Raw genomic sequence first — 25,793 nt, 5'->3', positions numbered from 1 at the left:
TGGCCTTGAATTTTGTGTGTTGTGAGGATGACCTTAAACTTTTGATCTTCCCGCCTTCTTCCCTACCTGAGTACTTGATCACAGACATGAACTATGCCAGGTGTATGCAGGGCCGAGGTTCAAATCCAGGGCTTTGCACATGCTAGGCAAGCAGCCCAGCAGCTGAGCTCCAGCCCCCTCCTACCTTACTGCCCTCTTGACCTTACTTTTCTCCATCCAGCCTCTAACATCACTTTTTATAACAACTCTGTTTCTAGGAACCTTGGGTCAGGGGTCTGGAGAACTGAGCAAAGATGGGGACCTGATAGTCAGCATGCGGATTCTTGGCAAGAAGAGGACTAAGACGTGGCACAAGGGCACCCTTATTGCCATCCAGACTGTTGGTGTGTATGTTCAGGCTGGAGGAAGGACTGAGGAAAGGCAACCTGTGGGGCCTCCATTGCTGATTGTCTTCCAAAGCCTTTCCTGTTGTCTGCTCTGTTACACCCAGGACTTAACATGGAAAGTAAGGGTTTTTTGTTTTTTAAAATTGTGTTTGCTTGTCTTTTCTCTTCTGCAGGGCTAGGAAAGAAATACAAAGTGAAATTTGACAACAAAGGAAAGAGTCTGCTGTCTGGGAACCATATTGCCTATGATTACCACCCTCCCGCTGACAAGCTGTTTGTGGGCAGTCGAGTGGTGGCCAAATACAAGGATGGAAATCAGGTCTGGCTTTATGCTGGCATTGTAGCTGAGACCCCTAACGTCAAGAACAAGCTCAGGTACCTGGACAGGGATTGCAGATTGTAGGGGAATAGGGGCCTGGAGCTTGGTGCCCTTCTCTTCATACTGTGGTCAGAATCTCACTGTTAGCTTTTATGTCCTCAGTGCCTTCCTTATGATCAGAAACTATTTCCTTCTTCTTCTTTTTTCTTTTTTTTTAACGTCATTTGTGTGTGGGGGGGTTAGGTACTTTTTAATTTTAAACATCTCTATACCTTGCTAAGATTACTCTTTCTTTCTTTTTAAGAAATTGAAGTAAGTACCAAACTGTGATTTATCTGTTTTACATTACATGTGTGGATGTGTTATTTGGGTGTATGTATATACATCACATGCGTGCCTGAAGCCTGCAGGATCTACAGGAGGATGTCGAATTCCCCCTGGAAGTGGAGTTACAGATAGTTTTAGGCCATTATAATGTGGGTACTGGGAACTGAACTCAGGTCCTGGAAGTGATTACAGTGCTATTACCTCCTGAGCCATCTCTCCAACCCCACTGTCACACTCATGTATCCTAGATTGGTCCCAAATTCACAAACCACCCGCCTCTGTCTTTAGCATGCTTGGATTGGAGAAATGTCTCATGCATGTCAACAGGTTGCTGTGAAGCTTATAAAAATACTCCTGCCTCTACCTCCTGGGTGCTGAGATTAAAGGTGTGTGCCTTCGAGCCTGGAAGAAAGAATAATTTTCAGAAAAGGTTCTTTAGTGTAAGGGAAATAAAGGGAGCTTGACTGGTCTATGGTTTGGAGAATGAAAAGTATGATAAAGTACCCTGTGATAAATACTCTATAACCTCCATGTCTTGTTTCTTTTTCCTGCAGATTTTTAATTTTTTTTGATGATGGCTATGCTTCCTATGTCACTCAGTCAGAGCTGTACCCCATTTGCCGACCACGTAAGTGTCCTCATTTCCTACGCCACTTTGTCTTCTTAAGGTGGTAAATCAAGAAACTTGACTTCTGTTTTGATATTCCCGTTTGTTTGGAGACAGCGTTTTTGTCTAATTTTGTAGCCAGAATGAACCCTGAAAGATTCTGACTGACTATTGACTAACAGGTGTGCTTTGATTTTATTTCTAAGGAACTTAGATTTGAAGAGCTGATCTCATGTTTTCATTTCTGTTTGTATTGTGTACACATGCTTCCTATAGAAGCCGTGTGTGTGTGTGTGTGTGTGTGTGTGTGTGTGTGTGTGTGTGAGAGAGAGACAGAGAGAGACAGAGAGAGAGAGAGAGAGAGAGAGAGAGAGAGAGAGAGAGAGAGAGAACGCACCCATGCACACATATATCAGAGGTGTTCCTCGAGTGCTGTCGATCTTCTTTGGTTCTCTTATTAATACTTTAATTTGCCTTATTTGTCTATGTATTCTGCTTACATATATGTCTGTGCATTTTACTCTCCTGGGATTGGAGTTGTCATGTAGGTGCTAGGATTTCGATTGGCCCTGGCATTTCAAGTACTTGTTCCCATGGCTAACTTTTTGTTACGTTCTAGGAATTAAACTCAAATCTTCACTGTTGTAAAGCAGGCGTATTACCAACTCTGCTATCTCCACAATCTTCACAACTGTTTTTAGTTTACTTTTTTTTTGAGACAGGGTTTATCTGTATAGTCTTTGCTATCTTAGAACCGTCTATGTAGATAGACCAGGCTAGCTTTGAACCTACAGTCATCACATGCTTCTGTTCCCACACTTATTTATTTGTATTGTTTTTAATACTTTGTTAAGAGGGTTGCAGAAAGTTTGTAGAATTCCATGCTGTCTGCTGTCCTGAGCAGGGCAGACCTTAGAGATATCCCCGTCACTAAGAGCCCACACTTACTTTTTAATCTGTGTGTGTGTGTTGCACCTGTGTACTTAACCATTGAGACCAGATGTGTAGATATCCATGTGTTCTGTTACTCTCTTCCTTATTGCATTGAAATAGGATCTCATTGAAACAGAATTGTGTGATTTTGACTAGTCTAGCTGGCCAGAGAGCTGCCAGTATTTACATGTGTCTAACCCCTAAAGGAGGAGTTACAAGCATGTATGACTTGTGCATGGGTGTTGAGGAAGCATACTCAAATCCACAGGCACACTTACATAGCAAGAGTTCTCACCCACTGAACTATCTTCCTAGATCCACAATTGTTTTTAATTGCAGAAGAATCAATTGCTTATTATTAACATGGAAATAAACACATAGCAGATCTTTTGAGTTTTTTAATTTTATGTTTGCACGTTCACATGTATTTGGGATTGAATGTAGGCCAAAGTTGATATTAGATGCCTTCCACAATTGCTGTGTACTTATTGTTTATTGAGGCAGAACTGTCTAAAAGTGGAGCTTGCCAACTTCAGCTAGCCAACTGCAGATAGCCAGGTTGCCTTGGGGTATTCTGTTTCTGCTTCCTGAATGTTAGAGTTATAAGCAGTCTTCACACCAGCATAACTTTTACAAGGGTTCTGTGAACTTGATCATCAGGCTTTCATGGCAAGTGCTTTATCTATTTAACCATGTCTTCTGTAGATCAAGCTGGCCTTGAATTCTGTGTATAGTCAAGGCTGTTCTTGAACATCTGATCTTCTGTCTCCTACATGCTGAGATTATTTGTACATGGCACCATTCATGACTATAGTGTGTGTGTGTGTGTGTGTGTGTGTGTGTGTGTGTGTGTGTGTGTGTTTTAATATTGGATTTCTTATTACCTTATTTTTCATCTAATGTCTTTAGACAGGGTGTTCCAAAGCTCTGACTTTGGCTTCCTAAGCTCTGGCTTTGCTATTTTGGCTTGCTGGCTGGTGGGTAAGCCACCATTATTTTTGAGTGCTTCCCTCCACAATATTAAAGTTGCAGATGTATGCCATGACACCCAGTCTATGTCAGGGCTGGGTGTCTTGAGTTAGGCTGGCGGATGGTTTGGTTTTTAGGAGTACTTGACGCTCTTACAGAAGACCCGAGCTCAGTTCCCAGCACTCATGTTTGGCAGCTGGTAGCTTCCGGTAACTCCAGTTCCAGGGTACCCAGTGTGCTCTTCTGACATCTTTTGGAGCACTGAACATGCATGATGTACAGAAATATGCAGGCAAAACACAAGTCTTTAAAAGAAATAAAAGTTTGGAGGGATTGGAAAAAGAAACAATAGGCTGTGGTGTAGTTCTGTAGTGGGCAGCTCTTACTTTGCATGTGGATCACCAGCATTGATAAGTAAAAGAAGCAAACGCGACAGTGGTGGTACACACCTCTGATCCCAGCACTTGGTAGACAGTGGCAGGGGGATCTCTGGAGGCTAGCTTTGTCTCCAGAGCAAGTTCCCGGACAGTCACGGCTGCTTGACAAAGACGAAGGAAGGATGGAGATACAAATGACTAGTTGTTTAATAATAGTTTACTACACTGGTTAGTAACTCTTCATAAAGTGAAATGTCCTTTTACATGAATTGCTTAGGTTTGTGTATGGTTTAGTTTAGTATTTAATTTGTATATGCATTTACACATTAGTCTCTGTACTTAAGGTGGTCTTGGTTTTGCTTCCCGTGAGATTATAATTTTTTTTTCTCTTTGAATTTTAAAAGTGCCAATAGTTCTTCCCTTTCAAGATATGTCCTTCCTGTCCTCAGCTCTGCTTGTTTCCTTTGGACAGTAAAAAAGACTTGGGAGGACATAGAAGACAGCTCCTGCAGAGACTTCATAGAGGAATATATCACTGCCTATCCAAATCGCCCAATGGTACTTCTCAAGAGTGGCCAGCTTATCAAGACCGAGTGGGAAGGCACATGGTGGAAGTCTCGAGTTGAAGAAGTGGATGGCAGCCTAGTCAGGATCCTCTTTCTGGTAATGTTCTTCCAAAGAAGAATTTGTGGTAATACTAGGGAGCAGATACCAGTGAATAGTTAATCGAGTAAAGACACTTACTGCCAAGCTGGATGATAAGAGGTGACACGTGGTTTATATTTTCTCTACAAGAGACAGGATTGATTCTTACCCTGAACCTGCTTTTGTCCCTCCATTTGCTCCTGCCTCCCAGGATGACAAACGATGTGAGTGGATCTATCGAGGTTCTACACGCCTGGAACCTATGTTCAGTATGAAGACATCCTCAGCCTCTGCAATGGAGAAGAAGCAAGGGGGTCCACTCAGAACCCGTCCTAATATGGGTATATTCTAAAAGATACCTAGGGAAGGGAAGAGTAGACTAGCACAGAAAATTATATATGGCAGCTGTCCTTTTACTTACCAGAGAAACAGCACTGATTCACTGGATAGAGACATGTGTCTAAAATATTCCCATTAGTGTTGGTGGCTTTGTGGAGCTGCCTCCACATTGCTGTATTTGTTTATTCTAAATATCCACATATAGCCAGACATGTTGGTGCACACATTTAATCAGTTCCAGCACTTGGAAGATAGAAGTAGGAATATCTGGAATTCAAGACTGTCTTTGTCTTTTGTCTCCTCGGTGAGTTTGAGGCCAGTCATGATTACATGTGACTATGCCCCAAAACAACAGAAGTCTTTCCAAAACTAGCATTTACCAGTATACCCCGTTATTGGTATAAATAGTAAAAACAAAAAAAGGTTAACACTTAGAAAATTTGTCATTTTCCACTTTTGTTTATGAATACAGGCATACACATGCCAAAGTGCTTGTGTAGTCAGCTTTAGAATTAACCTTTTTGTTTGAACCAAGCTCTGCTGTTCATTGCTACATGTGAAAGGCTAGCTACCCAGCATTGCCAATTCTCTGTTCTCTACCTCCTACTTCCCTGCAGAAGCACTGGAACTACAGACACATGCTGCCATACCTGACTTTATATAGGTTCTGTAGATTTGAATTTGGGTCCTTATGCTATGTCACTGAGCCATCTTTATATTACATTTGCTACATTCCTGTTAATTCTGTTTGGATTGGGTTTTCTTTTTGTTGTCTTTTCGACACAGTGCTTCTCTGCGTAGCTCTGACTGGCCTAGAACTCACTCTGTAGTATAGGCTGGCCTTAAACTCACAGAAGTCCACCTACTTCTACATTCCAAGTGCTGGGACTAATGGTGGCCACGGCTGCCTGGCTATCTCCTGCATGTTTATGTTGGATCAGTTGATAGGGTTTGTGCTTAAGAACTTCTGGCACAGCTGTCATCCTCTCAGCAGCCAGTCTTTGTTTTTCCTGTAGGTGCTGTGAGGAGCAAAGGTCCTGTTGTTCAGTACACACAGGATCTAACCAGTACTGGAATCCAGTTTAAACCCATGGAGCCCCCACAGCCTGTAGCTCCACCTGCTCCACTTCCTGCACTTCCTCCTTCCCCCCAAACAGGAGACACTGAGTGAGTGCTCATCATTCTTTCTACTTCCAGTTATTTATTTATTTATTTATTTATTTATTTTTACCACATATACCTTCTGATTCCTTAATATGTGGTTTCTTCTCAAACCCCCTAGAAGCTTAGAAAACCAGCTTGCTCAATCACGGAAGCAAGTAGCCAAAAAGAGCACATCATTCCGACCAGGATCTGTGGGTTCTGGTCATACCTCCCCTACTTCACCCACACTCAGTGAAAATGCACCTGCTGGGAAACTTGGGATAAGCCAGACATACAGGTAAGAAAATCTCAGACATTGGGCAGCTTAACAACATAGACTCCAAGGACCTTTAAAGTTATGTCACTGAGAAACTTGGACTTGAAAAGGCAGCTTCTGAGAAGCTGGTAATAAGAATAGTTAAATTAGAAATTTTATGTCTTAAGAAACACTGTTACTGGAAAGTGATTTGTCAAAACTTATTGAATATAGTGACATCATCATTGCTTCAACAGAAAGGAGGCACCATCAAGTCTTTTCCTTTTCCTAAGTCTCTTAGGAGATGGCGAGAATGTTTAGAACCTTTGGTAGAACGCTAAACTCCACTTCCATAGCATAAGGCATGCATTAGGGAGAAGTACCCTGTTGAACTAGAGAAGCAGTCAGTCTGAAGAGGCAACAGGGAGTAGCATCATATTGTCCAGGCTTGTTTGATAAGTCAGAGGATCTAACATTACTCTTCAGCAACCAGAGCACAGCTGGCTGGGAGTATTGGTACACACCTGTAATCCCAATTCTTAGGAGGACAGAGCAAAAGATAGAGCTGTGGGATAGCCTGGGCTACATGAGACCTTGTCTTAAACAAAAAGACTATATGAAAGATGAGAGAAATAGCTTAGCCAGGTCGAGGGAAAACTGTATAGCAGAGAGACTTGTTGCCTTCTGATCTTATATCTTGCTTTTCTTTTGCAGATCACCTTTGGCCTCAGTAACATCTACTCCAGCACCTGCAGCCCCTCCAGGGCCTCCAGCTCCTCCAGGGCCTCTAGCTCCTCCAGCCTTCCATGGCATGTTAGAGCGGGCACCAGCTGAGCCTTCCTACCGTGCCCCCATGGAGAAGCTTTTCTATTTACCTCATGTATGCAGTTATACCTGTTTGTCCCGGATCAGACCCATGAGGAACGAACAGTATCGGGGCAAGAACCCTCTATTGGTTCCATTACTGTATGACTTCCGGAGGATGACAGCCCGGCGCAGAGTTAACCGCAAGATGGGCTTCCATGTAATCTATAAGACACCCTGTGGTCTCTGCCTTCGGACAATGCAGGAGATAGAGCGCTACCTTTTTGAGACTGGCTGTGACTTCCTGTTCCTGGAGATGTTCTGTTTGGATCCATATGTTCTTGTTGACAGAAAGTTTCAACCCTTTAAGCCTTTTTACTATATTTTGGACATCACCTATGGCAAGGAAGATGTTCCCCTGTCCTGTGTTAATGAGATTGACACAACTCCCCCACCCCAGGTGGCCTACAGCAAGGAACGCATTCCTGGCAAGGGTGTTTTCATTAACACAGGCCCTGAATTTCTGGTTGGCTGTGACTGCAAGGATGGGTGCCGGGATAAGTGAGTTGGTGGGGTGTGCAGACATTGCTGTCTCTCTCTTCAGGTTTATTACAGTTGCTTTTCTTTTTCTTTTATTCTTTTTTATCTGTATTGTTTTCCCTATATTCCTTTTCCTCCTCTTTTAGCTAGAATTCTGCTAAGGCCACTATGAAATACAGATATAGAAATTGCATGCAATGGCACAGATTTGTAATTGCAACAGGTTCATTTTGAGTCTGGGCCAGCTTAGGCTTTGTAATAACTTTGAAGCTAGACTGGGCTAGCTACGCAGTGAAATCTTACTGAAAAAAAAAAAAGAAAGACAAGAAATTAAGAGACCAGGGTCTGATAGTCTTATAAGGCCCCATAAGTAGCCATGGGAATGTGTGGGTTTTGTTCTGTTCTTGTCCCCACTTGCTTTTTCTGTCTCCCCTTAAACTTCATCCCTGTGTTCAGCACTTTGAGTCTCTATCTCTACTCTCACTGTATCTTACTCATGCTTTTTTTTCACTACCTTTACTTTATCCCCATCATTTGTTGTTGATTGGTTTTTGCCCTAAGGTTCAGGTTTGTTGAGGGCATGAAGGGGCTATTGGGAGTTCCTGGTGACTGAGGGTAAGGCCTTGAAAGTCCCTGGCAGGTACGAGTTTCCATAATCAGTAACTGCTTAAAAGTATGGCTTTTAGCCCTATCTTGCTTCAGTAGGGTTTGCTTCATGCTCAGAATGGCCCTGGAGGTTAGAGCCTTTCAGTATTTCACATTTTAGGCAGTCCTTGCCAACAAGGTCACCCACTCAGCAGGTGCACCTTTTTTACCACACAAGGGGTCCCTTGGGCATGGCAGAGCCTGGCCTAAGATGAGTGGCTGCAGCTAGCAGGTCCTAAGTTGTGGATTTGACTGTTTTTATTTAAGATGACTCAAGCTGGCCTAGAACTCACTAGCCAAGGATAGCAGTTAACTACTAATCTTCCCACCTCTGTGTCTCAAATGTTGGATTAGAGATGTGGATCACTTTGTCCAGCTCCCATCCTTATAACCTCAGAAAACCACAGCTCTGGTAATTCTTTTCTCTCTGCAGATCCAAATGTGCCTGCCATCAGCTAACTATCCAGGCCACAGCCTGTACCCCAGGGGGTCAAATCAACCCTAACTCTGGCTACCAGTACAAAAGACTAGATGAGTGTCTGCCCACAGGGTAAGTAGTCAGTTTGGCAAAGTCCTTGAGCACATTCTTGTTTTTCTGTTTTTAAGAACATTTGGAAACCTAACCATTGCTTTTGGGAGGCTGAAGCAGGAGGATAGTTTCAGATACATCTTAGCTATAATACCAAAAGTCTGCCTCAAAATGTATATGAGAGTGATTAGAAAGCCTTTAATACTTTTTCTTATGTAAAACCTTAGATGTGATAACATGTGCTTGTAATCCCAGCACTCAGGAGGCAGATGCAGAACAATTGGTTGATTTTCAGGTCAGCTTGGACTGTGCCAGGAAGACCTTGTGTAGAAACAAACAAAAATGGGACTGGCGATTCTCAGCAGTTAAACATTCAGCACTTGTTCTTGCAGAGGACTTGGGTTTGATTCTAGTACCTACATGGTAGCTCACAGCCACCTGTCACTCCAGTTCAGGGGATCTGGTACACACATGTGCACTGACATGCATGCAAGCAAAGCATTCATACACCTAAGATTAATTTTACAGATGTCTGAACGTTCTGATTGTGACTTACCCTAGCAAGTGAAATTTATTCAGAGACAGCGGGAAAGTTAGAATCAGGCCTAGTGGTAGTGGTACAGTCTTTTTAATCTCAGCACTCTGGAGACAGAGGCAGGAAGTTAAAGGAAACCCTGGTCTGTTCCAAGACAAGCGGGACCACACAGTGAATGAAACTCTCTCCCAATAAATAAATAAATAAATAAATAAATAAATAAATAAATAAATGGTAGAATCAAAATCATGATAAACAGGAAGTAGTTACTTTTTAAAGTAGCCTTTTAATCTTTTTTCTTTTGGGGGGGGTTGTTATTTGTCTTAGATCAGAAAAAAATAAGATTTCAAAGACTAATTTGATAATTTTAAGAGAATACATGAGGGGCTGGAAAGATGGCTAGCGTTTAAGAGCACTGACTGCTCTTCCAAAGGTCCTGAGTTCAATTCCCAGCAACCACATGGTGGCTCACAACCATCTGTAACAGGATCTGATGCCCTCTTGTAGTGGACTCAACTGTAAAACATACACCCTCCACCCCCCACCTCCACAACAAGATGCTTTCTCTTATAGGCTGAGGTATCTCTTCGTAGCAGTAGAAAAGTAGCTTAAGATTAGCACTTAACCACATATCCAGTCCTATAAGAAACAGACTTTTCCTTCTCTCTTTTTGAAAAAACAGGAAAATAATTCTGTTCTTTTTTTGAGACGGGTTCTCTTTCTATAGCCTAGGCTGCCATTCAAACTTGCCATCTCCCTAGCTTGGCCTCCCAAGTGCAAGATTTACATTCCTGCACCACCATATCTAGCAAAAATATTTCTGAATAAGTATAAATATATGTCACTCATGTACTTAAAACTATTAATTGCCCAGTACACATTGATTTCATTCTAACCCTTGACTTCAAAAACACTGTACTCTAGCTAGCCTGCTTCTGTCCCTCTAAACTTGATTGAACTGTGTTTATATCCATTACTTTCTAACAGTTCACAGTTGGGTTTTTTGTTTTTATTTTTGTTTTTTTGTTTTGTTTTGTTTTTTAAGCCTACCTTGGGTTTTTGTGTTCTTGGCACTTTCCACTGCTTTTGTTTGGCTGGCTTTAACCTCGATCTCTCAGTTTCAGTCTCCTGTCTTCAGCCTGTCCCTGGGTATTTGAAAAGTAGGTCTTTTCCCCCTGGGAATTTGTTTTGTTTGTTGGACGTGAACTCACTTGCTAGTAGCTTCCATCTGACTGTAGAGCCAATGATGACTTTGAATTCCTGATCCTTCTGTGTCTACCTCAACTGCTGGAATTATATGCATTTATCACACACATAGTGTATACTCTGTTTCCACCCTCTTTTACAGCACTACATTTGTACCTTTTATAAGTATTTCTAACAACTTTGTTGACTCAATGTGGGTTTGTTTTTTGGTTTGGTTTTCTCCTCACACATTACAATGTAAGCTTTCTGAGCTTTGTTATCAGAATCACCAGGCACAACCTAGTGCAAGTTACAGAGTATCCACTGAAAGACATTTGGAGGAATGGATAAGTGAATGATACTTAGTATAGTTACTTTGATGGCTTCCTGTGCTGGTAACAAATATATTTACATGAATAGCTCCCTAATTCTCAATAGGCTTTCCCTAGGCATGTCCTGGAGCTCACTGTGTAGTGCTGGGATTCAAGGAATGTACCACTAAATCCAGTAGGCGTTTAAGGATGTATAGTAAAACAGTACCCTGAAGAGGTGCTGATATGTAATATTCAGTTTCTGAAAACTGCTTGAACTTTAGTCCTGTTAATGCATTTTTGTCTGTCTCTATCACAGTAATCCCACTCAGGTTTTGTTTGGTTTTAACTTATTTTTATGGTGCTGGCAGTCAAGCCCAGGTCTTCTCATGTCAGGCAAGGGCACTCCACTGAGCTACATAGCCTCAACAGTCCTTCCTAAAGTTGGGGGGGGGCTTTTATTGTTGAATAAATCGTTTCAGTTTTACTCTTACTTTGCATTTTGTCTTGCATACATACATGTATGTGCACTATGGATATATATGCCTTTTGGATCCCCTGGAATTGGGTTTACAGATAGTTCTAAGTCACCATTATGAATGCTGTGAACTAAACCCAGGTCCTCTGAAAGAGCAGCAAGTGACCTTAACTGCTAAGCCATTTCTCCAGCCCCTTTTCTGTATCTTGAGATACAGTTAGCCCTGGTTGGCCTTGAACTCAGTGTTGTCAAGAATGACCTTGAATTTCTAAAATGAGTGCGTCTACCTGCCAAATCCTGGGCTCACAGGAATATACCACTATCACCTGTATATGCTTTTTACTAGGGGTCTAATTCAGGGATTCTTGCATACTAAGCATGCTCATTACCTAACTAAGCTACATCCCCTTCCCTCGTGGACATGTGTATCATGGAGGTCAGAGGGCAACATCATGCGTCTTTGATCTTTACTGCCCTTTCTTCCTTTACCTCAGGATTTTTCTGTGTAGCTTTGGATGTTTAGAGTGTCAGCCTCTGTTGTTGGGATTAAAAGTATATACCACCACCAGCTGGCAACTATTTGTACTGTTTATTAGGAGCTTTTTTGTTTTATATTAGATTTTTGTGGTTTTGAGACAGGTTCTCTCTTTGTAGCCTTGGCTGTGCTAGAACTCAAGTGTGTTGACCAGGCTGACATTGAACTCAGATTCATCTATGTCTGCCTCCCATAATATTTTTTTTTCTTCAGTTGTTGAATTAGTAGTATGAGGTCAAAATTATTATGTTCCTTTTCTTTGTGTAGTTCCAATGTTTGACACATCTCTTGTTAAATAAATATTTATTAAAAACTCATTATATTGGCACAGGCCTTTAATCCCAGGACTTGGAAGTTAGAAACAAGTGGCTCTCTGGGTTCTAGGCCAGCCTGGTCTATGTAGTATGTTCCAGGACAGCCATGGCTATGTGAGAGACCCTGTCTCAAAAAAAAAAAGTGTTTTCTGGAAGAATATTATCTTTATGCTAACAAAAGAATTGGTTCTTTCCTTAAACCTTGTGGCCTCCAGGGGTTGAACTTAGGTCATCAGTCTTGGTAAAAAGTGCTTTTACCCACTAAGCTGGCTCACCAGCTCCCCTACTTGTATCAGCTGAAACAATCTATAAACTTACATCTGCAGTCTGAATCAGCTCATTGTCTGCTAATCCTTCCTCCAGGGGTTAGGCACTCTCTCACCCATTATGCGTAGTCTTACTATGAGCATCTTTGTGAAACACTTTTCCTTCTGAATTATGTTCCTGGTCTTTATTTTCACGAGTTCAAGAGGATAGATGGATCATTCCATGAATCTACTCTCTCGGGTCACTACCTACTTGATGGTCTTTGCTCATGATGTGTTACAGATTTAAGTACTCCAGTGACTGCATCATTGACTGACTGTGTTCTGACCTCCCAGGGTTTATGAGTGTAACAAGCGCTGCAAATGTGACCCAAACATGTGCACAAATCGGTTGGTGCAACATGGACTACAGGTTCGACTGCAGCTATTTAAGACACAGAACAAGGGCTGGGGTATCCGCTGCTTGGATGACATTGCCAAAGGCTCCTTTGTCTGCATTTATGCAGGTTAGTGATAAAAGAGGAGGGCTTTTACCATCGAGTTTGGGACATGGAAGGTCAGGGAAAAGTTGAACATAGCAAAGTGCTAGTGGGCATGTAGCACATGTCTGTAATGGAAGCACTCAGAAGGTGAAGGAAGAAAATTGAGAGTAGGAGGTAACCTGAGCTACATACCTAGACTCTACCTCAAAACAAACAAACAAGAAAGAACCCAGCATTTGAGGAGTGGAGATGTAGATTAGGAAAACAGTGTGTGCTTAGTTTTCAGAAAGCACTGGATTCCATCCCTAGCATTACAAAACTTAAAGGATGGATGGATTAGTGACATGTTTGACAGTTGAACTGGGAACAAGAGGAGATGGAATCTCTTCTATGAAGGACATAAGTGATATCCCTGTACAGGGAAACCAGAGAGAGGCAAAGGTGCTTCATAAATAGTGGAACGGGATCAGATTTTGACTACAAGAGGATTCCTTCAGTGAGAGACCTCATTTGGATTTGATTGTATCATTTTCTCCCAGAGATATTTTAGCACAGCTAGGAAGTGTCAGGGAGATAAACAGAACAAAACAAAGAAGAAGAAAGAAAATGGGAAAGGCAAGGTCACAGGCTGCAGTGACAGTGCCATATAAGTGCATAGTATAAAACTTTACCCTGCTAGTGGGTGTAGTAGTAACTAAGACCTTCAATTCTCCTTTTTCTCAGGCAAAATCCTGACAGATGACTTTGCAGACAAAGAAGGCCTGGAGATGGGTGATGAGTACTTTGCAAATCTGGACCACATTGAAAGTGTGGAGAACTTCAAGGAAGGATATGAGAGTGATATCCCCACTTCCTCTGACAGCAGTGGAGTAGATATGAAGGACCAGGAAGACGGCAACAGTGGTTCAGAGGACCCTGAAGAATCCAATGATGACAGTTCTGATGATAACTTCTGTAAGGATGAGGACTTCAGCACCAGTTCAGTGTGGCGTAGCTATGCTACCCGGAGGCAGACTCGGGGTCAGAAGGAGAATGAATTGTCTGAAATGACTTCCAAGGACTCCCGTCCCCCAGACCTTGGGCCTCCACATGTTCCTATCCCTCCCTCAGTATCTGTTGGGGGCTGCAATCCACCTTCCTCTGAAGAGACATCCAAGAACAAGGTGGCCTCATGGTTGAGCTGCAATAGTGTCAGTGAAGGAGGATTTGCTGACTCTGACAGCCGTTCCTCCTTCAAGACTAGTGAAGGTGGAGATGGCCGTGCTGGTGGAGGCCGGGGAGAGACTGAAAGAGCCTCTACCTCAGGATTGAGCTTCAAGGATGAAGGAGACAATAAGCCACCCAAAAAAGAGGTAAGAAATGTGAGAGCAGCCCTCCTGCCCTCCAGAAATGATTACCTTTAATTCCCAGATCTGGAGGTATAAAGCTGAATCTGGTGATGTCCATCCTAGCTGTGGATTCCCAAGGCAGTGTAAGGTGTTGCATGGTAAGATTCAGGGAATGTGTATCCATGTTAAAAAGCAATGCCTTTTAGCATTGGTACAAATGAAGATTGAGACGGGGATCACCCCTTTGAAGACTCCATCTCAAATGCAGACAAATAAAGAATTGATTCTAAGTATATAGGGTTTACTGCTTTTGGTTTTTATTTCTGTTTTTATTTAGACAGGTGACAGTACACTCCAGGTTGGCCTGAAATTTGCTATTAGAAACTGTATCTTTGGTGGTGAAATACTCCCCATTACAGGTAGTAAAGCTGTTGGGTCTGTGAAGCACTGGTCCCAGTGCTGCTCTCCTAGGCCTGGAAAAGGTTAAAGCCCCTTGCCAGGGGAATATACTGTTGACTGTTACTCTTAACAAGTTACAACATGATTTACCCACATCACCCCCTTTAATGTGTCTCTTGCTGACTTATGATAATGTTGTCTTTGAGATCTCCTGTTACCTTGGACCATGAAAGCATTTAACCTTTCCCTTGTTCCCTTCCAGGACCCTGAGGACCGAAACAAGACATCAGTGTAAGTGCTTGCTTTTTCATCCTTTTAAGTCTGCCTCCTCCTCTCAAGCACACAAAAGAAGGCTAAGAAACAGCCAGTAGCAACCTGACCCTCTCAATCTTTGACCTTCCCATAGAGTTACTGAAGGCGCTCAGAATCACGGACACAACCTTCCCATGAAGTCTGAAGGGCTTCGCCGACCAGCTAGTAAAATTTCTATGCTCCAGAGCCAGCGAGCTGTGACTTGTACTCAGTCAAACCCTGATGTGAGTGACCTTCTTATGGTTGTCTTGCCTTCTGTTTTATTCAGGCCAAGCGAAGGAACACACAGCAGTCCCACCTCAAGTCCTTGGCTGAGTGACTGTTAAGTCTCTGCTTTGGCTTTGGCTTTGTGCTTTGTTCTCCAGTGTCTAATCATCATCTTACTATCACCATAGCCCTTTTGCCTGATCATGGGTGAAAGCGTGAACTGGAAACAGCCTTTCCATTAGCTTCTTTTCCTCCTCTGTCTCCCCAGGATATCCTGACACTGTCCAGCAGCACAGAAAGTGAGGGGGAAAGTGGAACCAGCCGAAAGCCCACTGCTGGTCAGACTTCAGCCACAGCCGTTGATAGTGATGACATTCAGACCATCTCTTCTGGCTCTGATGGCGATGACTTTGAGGACAAGAAGAACTTGTCAGGTAGTCTGAAAATGTTTGGATGTAGTGGGAACAGGAAATGTAGGAGAAACACTTTTAAAGGGAGAAAATAATCCAGATCCTAAGAATTATGCCGACTTGCCAGCTCAGCTACACTGTTAAATTACCACGTGCCCTTCCTTTCTTCCCAGTACCCCTCCTTTTCTTCAGCTCCTTAGTTCAACATAACTATTCATGCTTTTAATAAAGTGTGACAAAAAAGCTCAGCCTGGTGGTATTCCAGCATCTGGGAAGCTGAGACAGGCTTGTGGGTTTGAGACCACCTGCTGCACATGAAACCTCACCTGAAACAATGTGACTTATGATCTTCCCCACCCCCAGGACCAGGTTGGCCTTGAACTCAAGATCTACCTATCAAATGCTGGGTTTAAAGGCTACAACCAGCCACACCTGGCTAGTGATTTAGCGTCCTAGACTGAATTTAGCTAGCCTATTGTTGTCCCTGAACTGCAATGATTGGAATAAAAATGAGAACTATGATTCCAGCACTTGGGCGAAAACAGGCACAGGAGGACCACAAGTTTGAGACCAAGCCTGGCTTAAAGTGAAGGTGGTAGAATGTCTGCTTAGGAGTTCGGGTGATCCCTGACCACCACCAACTCACTTTTTTTTCCTTTCCAGGACCAACAAAGCGCCAGGTGGCAGTAAAATCAACCCGAGGTTTTGCTCTTAAATCAACCCATGGTATTGCCATTAAATCAACCAATATGGCTTCTGTGGACAAGGGGGAGAGTGTACCAGTTCGTAAGAACACACGCCAGTTCTATGATGGTGAAGAGTCTTGCTACATCATTGATGCCAAACTTGAGGGCAACCTAGGCCGCTACCTCAATGTAAGACTCTGAACCACCTCTAGGTATAGGGTTATGCCACTGCCCTCAAATTCCTTTTAAGATTTTATTTATGTACATAACTACACTGTAGCTGTCTTCAGACACACCAGAAGAGGGCATCAGATCCCATTACAGATGGTTGTGAGCCACCATGTGGTTGCTGGGAATCGAACTCAGAACCTCTGGAAAAGCAGTGAGTGCTCTTAACCGCTGAGCCATCTCTCCAGCCCCCTTTTTTTTTTTAATTCCTAACTTTTCAAAGATACTGTATAAACCTATCTTTGCTTATAAGTTGATCTTAAAGAGTGAAAAGAGTAAAGTAGCTTTCTTTTAAAACATCACTGCTATAGTATATAATGCGGTGTGTATATTTGTAATTCTCACAAAGCCAGATCTTCCCTGGTTGAATGACTGTCATCTTTAAACTTACAGCACAGTTGCAGCCCTAACCTGTTTGTCCAGAATGTTTTTGTGGATACCCATGATCTTCGCTTCCCTTGGGTGGCCTTCTTTGCCAGCAAGTAAGGGGGAATAATGAGGAAGGGGCAAGTTCTATGGAAATTGGGGTGAGGGGAGTACCTTCCTTTGTGGTCAGGTTTCATCTTTTATGCTCTAAACACATCCTTTTCCCTCTTCAGGAGAATCCGGGCTGGAACAGAACTCACTTGGGACTACAACTACGAAGTGGGCAGTGTGGAAGGCAAGGAGTTGCTGTGCTGCTGTGGGGCCATTGAATGCAGAGGGCGACTTCTTTAGAGGAAACTCTTCCTCACTTTGAGAACCCTTAAACCATCCTTTTCCCCAGGAATTGGGTCTTTCTGACTCCAAGTCTCTGATCTAGCTTCTCCCCAGCTCCTAGCAGATAGAAATGGGGATTCTAGATCAGGACTTTACAAGCGTGGTGCTAGCAGGCACTAGGGTGGGTCACCACCCTAGCCTGAGGTCCTTCTCATTCTCTATGTGTTCATGATTCACATGGGCTCTGTATCTGCCATCCCTGGTTTGTATGGTTTCTTGAAAGTCTTCTAACACGATGATAAAATGGAGATTGTGGTTGTCTTCTCTCCCCAGTCTTGATCTTCCAGGGAGAGGTCGTTTCCCAGTGGACAACGATCAAGTAGTTCACGCCTTGATTTTATTTGCCTTGTGTAATTTTTAACAAACCGTAACCACAAGGGAAACCTAAGAAAACTTAGTAGTCTGACACAGTCATGTTTTATTTAACCTTTAATATACTTTAATTAAAAAAAAATTAACAGTACGTTTTGGTCTGAAATGGTCCCACGCCGAAATGCCAGGTCCTAGCTGTAGTTCTGGCCTTACAACTGAAACCCCAAATGTTCAATAAATAACAGAACTAGTTACCCTTCTACTCCACACCAGCTTGTCGTAGCTGAAGGGAGGGGAAAGGGACACCAGAGACAGGAGGCAGTGAGATCCTAGGAACCATGGTCCCTGGGGTAGGGTAAGGGGCACGCATACCCTCCTTCACTTAATTGACTTGTATTTAAGGAAGAGGAAAAGTTAAAAGTAGCTCAGCTTTCATTTTTGGCCTGAGCTAGGGAGCTTAGAAAGGTGGAACCTTGGTCCAGCTTTGGCAGAATGATGCCCAGAAAAGGGACTGTAAGGCACAACCCTGTCTTGAAGTCAGGGAGTCAGAGGCAAACAGCTAGCTCCAAATTCTTAGGAATGAGGAATGTGAGTTATGACTCCAACCCTCAGAGCTGAAGAAGGGTTAGCAAGAAAAGGGGTAGCTTGGAAGGTAGAGGGGAATGAGGCCATCCTGTCTCAACAGGATGTAGCTAAGCCTCCTTTCTACCTGGAGATAGCTGTTTAGAGTCTGGTTTAAAGGCAGCTGGGTGAAAAAAGAAGCAAGGAAGGTCAGTGCAGACTCCTCCTCATATCCTTTCTCCCCAGAGCACTTCCCCTAAAGGGAAGCTTGGCTAGTTTCTTGGCCTCATGTATTGATGTGGGAGGCAGCTAAGACAATGGTTCAGTCATTCTTAGGATGATTGTTATTGAGGATGGGGTGGCCATTAGCTAGGAGCCGGCTCTTTGCTCCTGCCCCAGCTGCAGCCTCCTCCCCCTCTGAACTCTCTGTTTCTTCTCTGTCACTGCGTTCATCTTCTACCAGCTGTGAAAAGGACAAAAAGGGTTATGTCCTTCAGTATCCAAGGGCTGTCTGCCTCTAAGTTTCCTGTTAAACCCCAAAGCCTCGTGCTTAGAGAGTTGCTGGCATGACAAGGAATTGGAGTGTTAACAGGGTGAGAGCCTTGCAAGAGGGGAATGGGCTTTCCTCACCTTTCCAGTTATAAACTTGTGGGCCATGCGCAGAATGAAGTAGGCCCAGAAGATGTGGAGCATCTGTAGCACTGCCATCATGCAGTTGAAGAAGTAATAGCCAAAGAAGGCAGGGTAGAGCTCCAGGGGATATACCGTCGTGCAGTGTAGGATCCTGAGGATTTAAGGGCAAATTGTAAACATGGCCATGAGTGAAAGCTTGAGGTAAACGAAAAAGGCAGGAACCTGAGCATCTCTACTCACCAGAAAGGCATGATAACCAGTCGAGTGATGATGAAAACGATGGCAAAGACAATGAAGAGGTTATTGCAGGTGTTTTTCCATCCCGCGTAGTTAAACATCTTGGCAGACTGTAGAAATAGTCCTGTCTGTTATCATGGGCTCTCACTCCCATGTGGCTAGCAGCACTGACAACACCCCCTCAATCCCCTAGAAGACGAGGGGCAAGGAGAGCTACGCTGGGGCCTCTACTGTGAAGAAGCCTAACCTCCAGCAGGTAGTCAGAAGAGTCGTGCAGAGCCATGATGAGGGTGCCTGCTCGGACGTAATTGGCAAACCAGGAGAAGCAGAGGAGAACGATGGTGGCCACATGATGAATGATCTGTTCCTTAAAATCCTGCAGGAAAAAGAGGCTCCATTGCTCCTCCTTTCCCCTCAACTTTTGTTCCCCACATCCCAGCAGCTCTGCCCAGCTCCCCAAGAAGTCAAAGGAGAGGCTCTTCACCCCAGGACCTCATCTGTCCTGGACTTAATCTCACAGCCTCTTTACCCACCTTTCGCTTGACATCAGAGGCAATGCTGAAGAGCAGGGACCAGTAGAAAGAAAGTTCAATCATGTAGTACCAATACTGAGAAGGGAGGATGCTCTGGGAGAGGAAAGAGAGGTAAGGAATCCCAGAACAATTAGACGTAAGGGGCACAACTTCAAACTTGTCACTTCTAGGCCCTCAAGATAGTCTTCATTCATGATTGTCCTCTGCCATATATTCATGAAACCCTTAATAAGGGGGTATTGCGTGTCATAGAACACTCCTGCATAAAGGATTTTCTCATACCTGTATGGGATATCCCTCCCAAACTTTCCTCAGGTCATAGAACCAGGGTTTCTGCAAAAAGAGATTAAAGAAAGAAGGATTCAAATCCTATGGTTTTACCCCATCTTCAAGGATGTGTTCCCACTTCCCAGTACTCACATCCACAGTGACAGCCATGCCAGCAACAAAGGCAATTAGGTAATATGTGAATCTCCAGCTGCAAGAGGAAGCAAGGTGAGAGGATCAGTTTCCCACTGCCTCCAGACTCCCTCTCAAGGTACCCTCACCTCTTCTGCACACCACAGCTCTCCTCCCAGCAAGAAAAAAACACAACTGTGCCATCTAGCTTTACTTGCCCCAACTTCCCCCACCTGGCTTCTCGGAACTTCTTGAGAAGACTGGGCCTGTCCTGGTTGCGGCGGCGGCGGAACCAACGTTCTACCTGGCGTCCAGAGAGCCCACTCTGCCGAGACAAAAGGTCTACCTCCACCTAGGCATGGAGAGACCATTATATTCAGCCCTCAAATCAGCAGTGCCCCCATTCTACTTAACCTCTCCCCAAAATAACCTGTCAGGCCCACCCCCTGCCAAGTCCCTGCCTTCCAAAGCAAGCATTCAAACTGACCCACCCAAATTCAGCAACTCCCAGAGTCATCTACAGCCCATACCTGCTTGGGCTGCTTGCCGCTGGTCAGGTAGAAATGCTCTAAGGTGGCATTAGGAGGTGCCCGCAGTCGGGTTTTCTCCTTAACATTCAGGAGGGCAGCCAGGGGTGTAGCCACATAACTGGGAAAGGGACATGAAAGAGAGGTGTCTAGCTCCCTTGGAGCCCTCCTAACCCCTAAATGGGATGTAGAAAGTACTGCAAGATTTAATTCTGGGCCTCAGTTTCCCAAGTTCCCTGGTAACCACCTTTCCTCTAGCCTCCTGGGCTGCCCACAGCTGACAAAGCTGCCTATCTTCGCTATTGACCAGCAGAGGAGGCGGGTACTGGATGAGAACAAATAACCATTGAAGGAAAAGGCTGGGGGTGCTAAGCTCTCAGGAAGACAATGGTGCCCTGGGGGAGGGGTAGCATGGGTAGGGACCTGGGTGGCCAGAACACCAATGCCCAGAACTAAGAATCAAGAGACCAACATGAAGCCTGATAGGTTGACTGGCAATCAGAGAAGGTTTGAGGGCATGCTCACAGCTCAAAGAAGTATCGAATGATGAGAAAGAGCAGGCCCAGGGGTAGTGTGATGTAGAGGTCTGAGGCTTTGGCATAGACACGACCATCTTTGTCTTCTAGATCAGCCCAGGTTAAGTTGACAGGCAGCCATAGCCGTTCCCACCAGAAGTAGTCATACAAGGTCTGGAGCATCCTAAAGGTGGAAGGGAAAAGTTAGAAGGCCAAGTGAGAACACACTGCAGGCAAGAGAAGGAATGAACACTCCTGGCTGTCAAAAGGAATGGGACAGTCACTCAAGTCTTAGACTCTGGCTCTGGCTACATGGCCTTGGAATGAATTGGTTGGCTTAAGTGCGCTGGTTTCCTCATCTGTAATAGGAAATCAGTGGCTTTCAAGTTCAGCGTTTATTTACAGTTTGTTGCAATCTTGGGTGATGCCAACCACTCAGGCCTGATACCCTGACCCAAAAAAAAAAAAAAAAAAAAAAAAGCACTCCTTTCTTATCAGTCTTATCTTTTGGATCTCAACCTGGAGGACAAGCAAAACCCAGTCTGAGAAGCTGTAGTCAACAATCAGGAAAGTTAATCGGGGTGAGCAAGTGGAAGGGTGTGTGCCTTTAAGCCCAGCACTCAGGAGGTGGAAAGATCCATACATCAAGTTCCAGGACAGCCAGGACTACAGAGTAAGACCCTTAGTTTGTAAAATAGGCTGTGTCAGGTGTGGTGAAGAGTCTGTAATTTTGGCACTTGAGCTGCTGAGGATCATAAGTTTGAGACCAACCTGAAGTGCGTAAGCTGTGCCAAAGAGGAGGAGGAGGAGACAGCTCAGTTCTGAATGAGACAAAGCACAATGATCATATAACGCCTGCACACAGACTGCACTCCATGCCAAGTCATTTAGTGTCTACACGGGAGGCAGGAAAGGACCCGAAAACCTCTGTTCAGAAACGAAGTGAAGAATTTGAGCCAGCAAGGTCTACAAAGGAAAAACAAGTGCCAGCACAGCCAGCCCTATAGAGGAACCCTGTCTTGAAAAACCAAGAAAAGAAAGGAAGAAAGGAGATAGAGAAAAAGAAAGGAAGTCGCGGTACAGGTGAAGATAGAGTCAGGACTGGGGACAGGGAATTCGAGCAGCAAAGCAAGACATTTAAATGAAGCTGACATTTAAGTAAAACTTTTAAGTAAGACATTTAAGCAAAACTGAACTACTCCCTTACCCTCTTTCTTCTTTAAGATGGCACTTATGCACCCCAGCTTGGTCTCAAACTCATGATCCTACTGCCTCAGCAGCTCAAGTGCTGAAATTACAGACTCATCACCACACCTGACACAACCTATCTCTTAACAAAGGCTTGTCCAGAACATAAAAACCTGCCTTCAAGGGAACTAGCCAACATCCTCAAGCCAGAGAAGAGCTGCTGTCTTCAACCTCCCTTCTTCCCTCCACAGAAAGAACAATGTGGCACTGACCACCGGAACCTAGACAAGGCAGAGACATGGTCTTTGGCAGCTGCCCGGGGTTAAGAAGCAGCCTTTAGGTGTCCCACGAAGGTCAATCGTTAGTATAACGCCTGGAAAGTCTAAGACCGGCTAAGTAGAAGAGTCAGGGGTGTGCTCCAGGTTCCCCAGCTCTATGAAATGGGAGAGGTGGCCGCTTGCAGACTGACCTAGAGACTAAGAGCTGTGACAGGAGAAGGTGGTCTCCCAGGTGGAGAGGAATGAGCAGCAGCCTGTGGACCAGTGTGAGCAGAAGCACCAGGCACTGACTGTGGAATTGCTGAAGGAGGTGAAACCCTCAGCTCACAGCTGAGCTAGGCTGGTCCTAGGTTTGGTTGGCTCTTTCAACAGCTCCGCCTCCACTCTCCACAGAAGCACTTGCGAAATCCCTCTCAGCATGTCACAGGTCAGTCAGTATTCCAGCTCAAGGACTTTACCCTCTTGTCCCCACTCTTGGTCACTGCTCTTTTGGATGAACTCAGAGGTCAGCATAGATAAAGGATTTTCAGCTGCATACATAGCACACATCCCAATTATATATTCCAGGCCCCAACATGGAGAGCACTGTCCCTTCCCCTCCACCTCAACCTGAATAAATATTTAGTTTGTTAAAAAGAGTGGAAGCCTCTCCATAGGACAGAGTTAAATGTAACCCCCCCCCACACACACACACCCCACACACACACTTTCTTCCTAGAGAAAGGAGGAAACAGAATAGGGAAGGGAAGAAGGCAGAAACCCAACTGAAGGAGCAATTTGGACACCCCATCTCTTCCTACCTTTTGGATACCTGATGTTGTCACTTGGCTACTGTATTCCTTAGTGCCTAACTCTTCCTCCAAGGAGACCTAAAACCAAGCATGCAGGCAATCCTAGCCCTGGGCCATCTTCCTGCCACCCCATTAGTAGGATTTTTTTTTTTTTTGATAAGAGCCTTTTGAGGGTTAAAGAATCAAGAGAGCTAGCTAAGGCCCCAGGGAGTGGGTGGAGCATCTCTCCAGGGCTCCAGAGTAGGAATGTCTAGTGCCTTCCTTATCCCTACTAAGAAGGTAAGGAGCTAGAGGGTGAGGATTGAGTAGCCCAACTGTGTATCACAGAACAGCACACCTATTTCACCCCAGGACTGAGGGGCAGGGGGCGGGGCTGCACACTGGGCTTCAGGCTTGCTGTGTTACTCTTTGCTGTACTGGACCTTTGCTGTTCAGAGTCAGGGCTTTTAACTCAACAGGAGGAGAAGGGGCTAGGGTTTCCAGTCAGCCTTACACACCTCCACAAATCCAGCCTGCTCCCTGCCGCACCCCTGGTGGCTACTTGGCACCAGCACACCAGACAAAGCAATCCATGGACAAGAAATCAGGACGAGAAGTCGGCATCCAGCCCCTAAGGGCTGATTACACCTCGATTACACCTGCAACTTGTCCACTCACAGAAATTATACTGCCTGCACACATGAAGAGATATGGTGTAGTGTCCATCTATCTGTCTTCCTCACACACGCCTGCCTCAGAGACAGGCACCACAAGAGGAGCCAGTACAGCATGGATTTCACAAGCATTATATTACTTGAAACTTAAGCAGGGTGCTAGCCTGGCTCCAACCTTTGCTCCAACTCTGATCCTCCAACAAAGACCCTCCAACAAAAGTGAAAAAGAGTGACAGGTGAGCACTTGTAGACCCAGAAGGCTGGGAGGGTAGAAGTTTAACCTGTAAGAAAATCTCAGACCCAGTAGGACAGCAGAGAGAGTGAGAGAGACAGTTTCACAGCCACCAACTCTGCGAAAACATGAAAAAGGCCACACAGCCCTAAATAGACTTTTGAAAACTTTTCGGATAACAGTAGCTGGTCATGACCTTCTTTCTAGAAGCAATAGAAGTCAAAAGGTGTGGTAACAGCTTCAGGCTACATACAGTACAAGCCCAAAAAAATGGGTCAGATTCCGGGAGAGGCTAGGAGGTGAGGCCGTGATAATGGTGGCCTCAGGCTTCATGTGGCCGGTATCTTCTCTGGATTATTTCACAAACTTCCCTGCCCCAACCTCAAACACTGTTTAAGAATATGCCCCCAAGAGACAGGGAGAGGCCAGTAGGTTGATGTAGCAGCTGCAAGGAACTGTATAGTGTCAGTCTGCCTATGGTAGCGACAGAGGGGGAAAGACACCTCTTCCCAGAGAGAAGCCTAGCTAGAGACCCTAGTGACAATAGAAGGGTATGAAGCAGCAATGGACACAAGGACCAATTCACCCCCACACACCCCACACACACTCACGCGCGCGCACCACCCCCCCCACACACACACACAAGCACGCACACCTTAGAAATTAGGCACTATGTGGCCAGAAACAAGAATACTTCCTTAAGGGCCCCATCACAAGTGTAGTCAACAAACTTATTCGAGCCAGTCACCTCGGCTCTGGGATGGCAAGTGACTTCCTACCCCAGCTCTAACACAAACAGAAGCAATTGCTGGAGGCCTTCCCTAATTCAGTTCTCTGGAAAGACCGGCCCACTCCAGACCTCACAGTGCTTAGAACACCCTGACAGCTGAGGCTGGCAACTCGCAGAAGTGAGATCTGGTTTGGAAACCAGGAGTGCGTCTTAGGCACAGGAACTCCCAAGCTCAGGCTAAAAAATGTCACCCACCTGCAGATAGCCAAGTAGCTTGAGGGCCTCTGGGCCTGTAATTAGCAAGTTACCACACAGAGCTGGCCACACACGCCCCATAACGGTATAGGAATGTTAGCCCTTTGAGGACGGGACAGATACTCAAGAATGTACTCCTTCCTGTTTCCCATTAGGCACATGGACGCTCTCACCTCCCTCCTGGGGTGGGCACAACGGGCTCAGAAGCAGCGGCAGAAGCGCGGCGGCGGTCGCAGCAGCAGCAGGGGCGCCACCGCTCGTCCTCGGCCTCCACACTCGGGCCCCAGGGCGCACGCGGGCCCTCAGGGCTTCTAGCATCTAAGGTCCGCTACTGCTCCCCTCCCAACAAAGGGGCGTCTGTGCCATTGATCCTGAGCGAGTGCCCGGCTCCAGCCCCTACCTGTTGCCCCACAGGCCTTCTCCGGGCCGAGGCCCCAGCCCGACCCGGAGCGCCCGCTCCCGCAGCGCTCGGCCCGCCCTCCGGCAGGCCGGCCGCCATGAGCCGGTGGAGGCCGGGCTCCCTCTGAGCTGCGCCCTGAGCCCCTGCGCCCGCCACCGCCCCGCCACCCCCGCGGCCCCTGCGCACAGACTCACTCGGCGGCCGGTGCAGAGCTGACCGGCCCGGGCGCCGCTGCTCCGTGTCCCACTTCTAGCGCCCGGCCAGTGCGCACTGACTGGGCCGGGTCCTCTCCTCC

The 25,793-nt window shown here is 45.3% G+C and overlaps 2 protein-coding genes across 2 annotated transcripts in view; one reads left to right on the top strand and one right to left on the bottom strand.

The window, feature by feature from the left end:
• Window positions 1–17,672, top strand: part of SETDB1 (SET domain bifurcated histone lysine methyltransferase 1) — a 27,244-nt gene extending 9,572 nt beyond the window's left edge. The window contains exons 6-22 of the mRNA XM_080916130.1: window positions 258–383; window positions 560–761; window positions 1,587–1,660; window positions 4,391–4,581; window positions 4,775–4,904; window positions 5,919–6,069; window positions 6,185–6,343; window positions 7,016–7,666; window positions 8,724–8,840; window positions 12,780–12,949; window positions 13,649–14,277; window positions 14,915–14,943; window positions 15,059–15,188; window positions 15,440–15,605; window positions 16,245–16,456; window positions 16,889–16,977; window positions 17,095–17,672. Coding sequence (XP_080772256.1) covers window positions 258–383; window positions 560–761; window positions 1,587–1,660; window positions 4,391–4,581; window positions 4,775–4,904; window positions 5,919–6,069; window positions 6,185–6,343; window positions 7,016–7,666; window positions 8,724–8,840; window positions 12,780–12,949; window positions 13,649–14,277; window positions 14,915–14,943; window positions 15,059–15,188; window positions 15,440–15,605; window positions 16,245–16,456; window positions 16,889–16,977; window positions 17,095–17,212 — 3,344 coding nt within the window. The 3' untranslated portion in view covers window positions 17,213–17,672. The remainder of the gene's footprint in view (window positions 1–257; window positions 384–559; window positions 762–1,586; window positions 1,661–4,390; window positions 4,582–4,774; window positions 4,905–5,918; window positions 6,070–6,184; window positions 6,344–7,015; window positions 7,667–8,723; window positions 8,841–12,779; window positions 12,950–13,648; window positions 14,278–14,914; window positions 14,944–15,058; window positions 15,189–15,439; window positions 15,606–16,244; window positions 16,457–16,888; window positions 16,978–17,094) is intronic.
• On the bottom strand, window positions 17,669–25,793 carry CERS2 (ceramide synthase 2). Its single transcript, XM_080916131.1, has 11 exons — window positions 25,693–25,793; window positions 20,982–21,155; window positions 20,460–20,577; window positions 20,163–20,281; window positions 19,951–20,008; window positions 19,813–19,863; window positions 19,531–19,623; window positions 19,245–19,373; window positions 19,001–19,107; window positions 18,758–18,911; window positions 17,669–18,590 (listed from the first exon to the last, which is right to left on the bottom strand). Exons 2-11 carry the CDS (start codon window positions 21,152–21,154, stop codon window positions 18,450–18,452), a joined length of 1,143 nt encoding a protein of 380 aa, XP_080772257.1. The 5' UTR covers window position 21,155; window positions 25,693–25,793; the 3' UTR covers window positions 17,669–18,449.

The sequence above is a fragment of the Micromys minutus genome (assembly GCF_963924665.1).
Source record: "Micromys minutus genome assembly, chromosome: 4".
NCBI classification, from domain to species: Eukaryota; Metazoa; Chordata; class Mammalia; order Rodentia; family Muridae; genus Micromys; species Micromys minutus.
Note: the sequence above shows the minus strand (reverse complement) of the source record. Positions and strands in the feature narration are given on the sequence as shown.

What these genes read in the sequence shown, in the direction of transcription:
- CERS2 (XM_080916131.1), bottom strand. Translation starts at nt 21,154, where the DNA reads ATGCTCCAGACCTTGTATGACTACTTCTGGTGGGAACGGCTATGGCTG. An exon ending in AAGAAGTTCCGAGAAGCCAG is followed by an intron (nt 20,009 to 20,162) that starts GTGGGGGAAGTT and finishes TTCCTCTTGCAG; the next exon opens with CTGGAGATTCACATATTACC. An exon ending in ACAAGTTTATAACTGGAAAG is followed by an intron (nt 18,591 to 18,757) that starts GTGAGGAAAGCC and finishes TCCTTTTCACAG; the next exon opens with CTGGTAGAAGATGAACGCAG.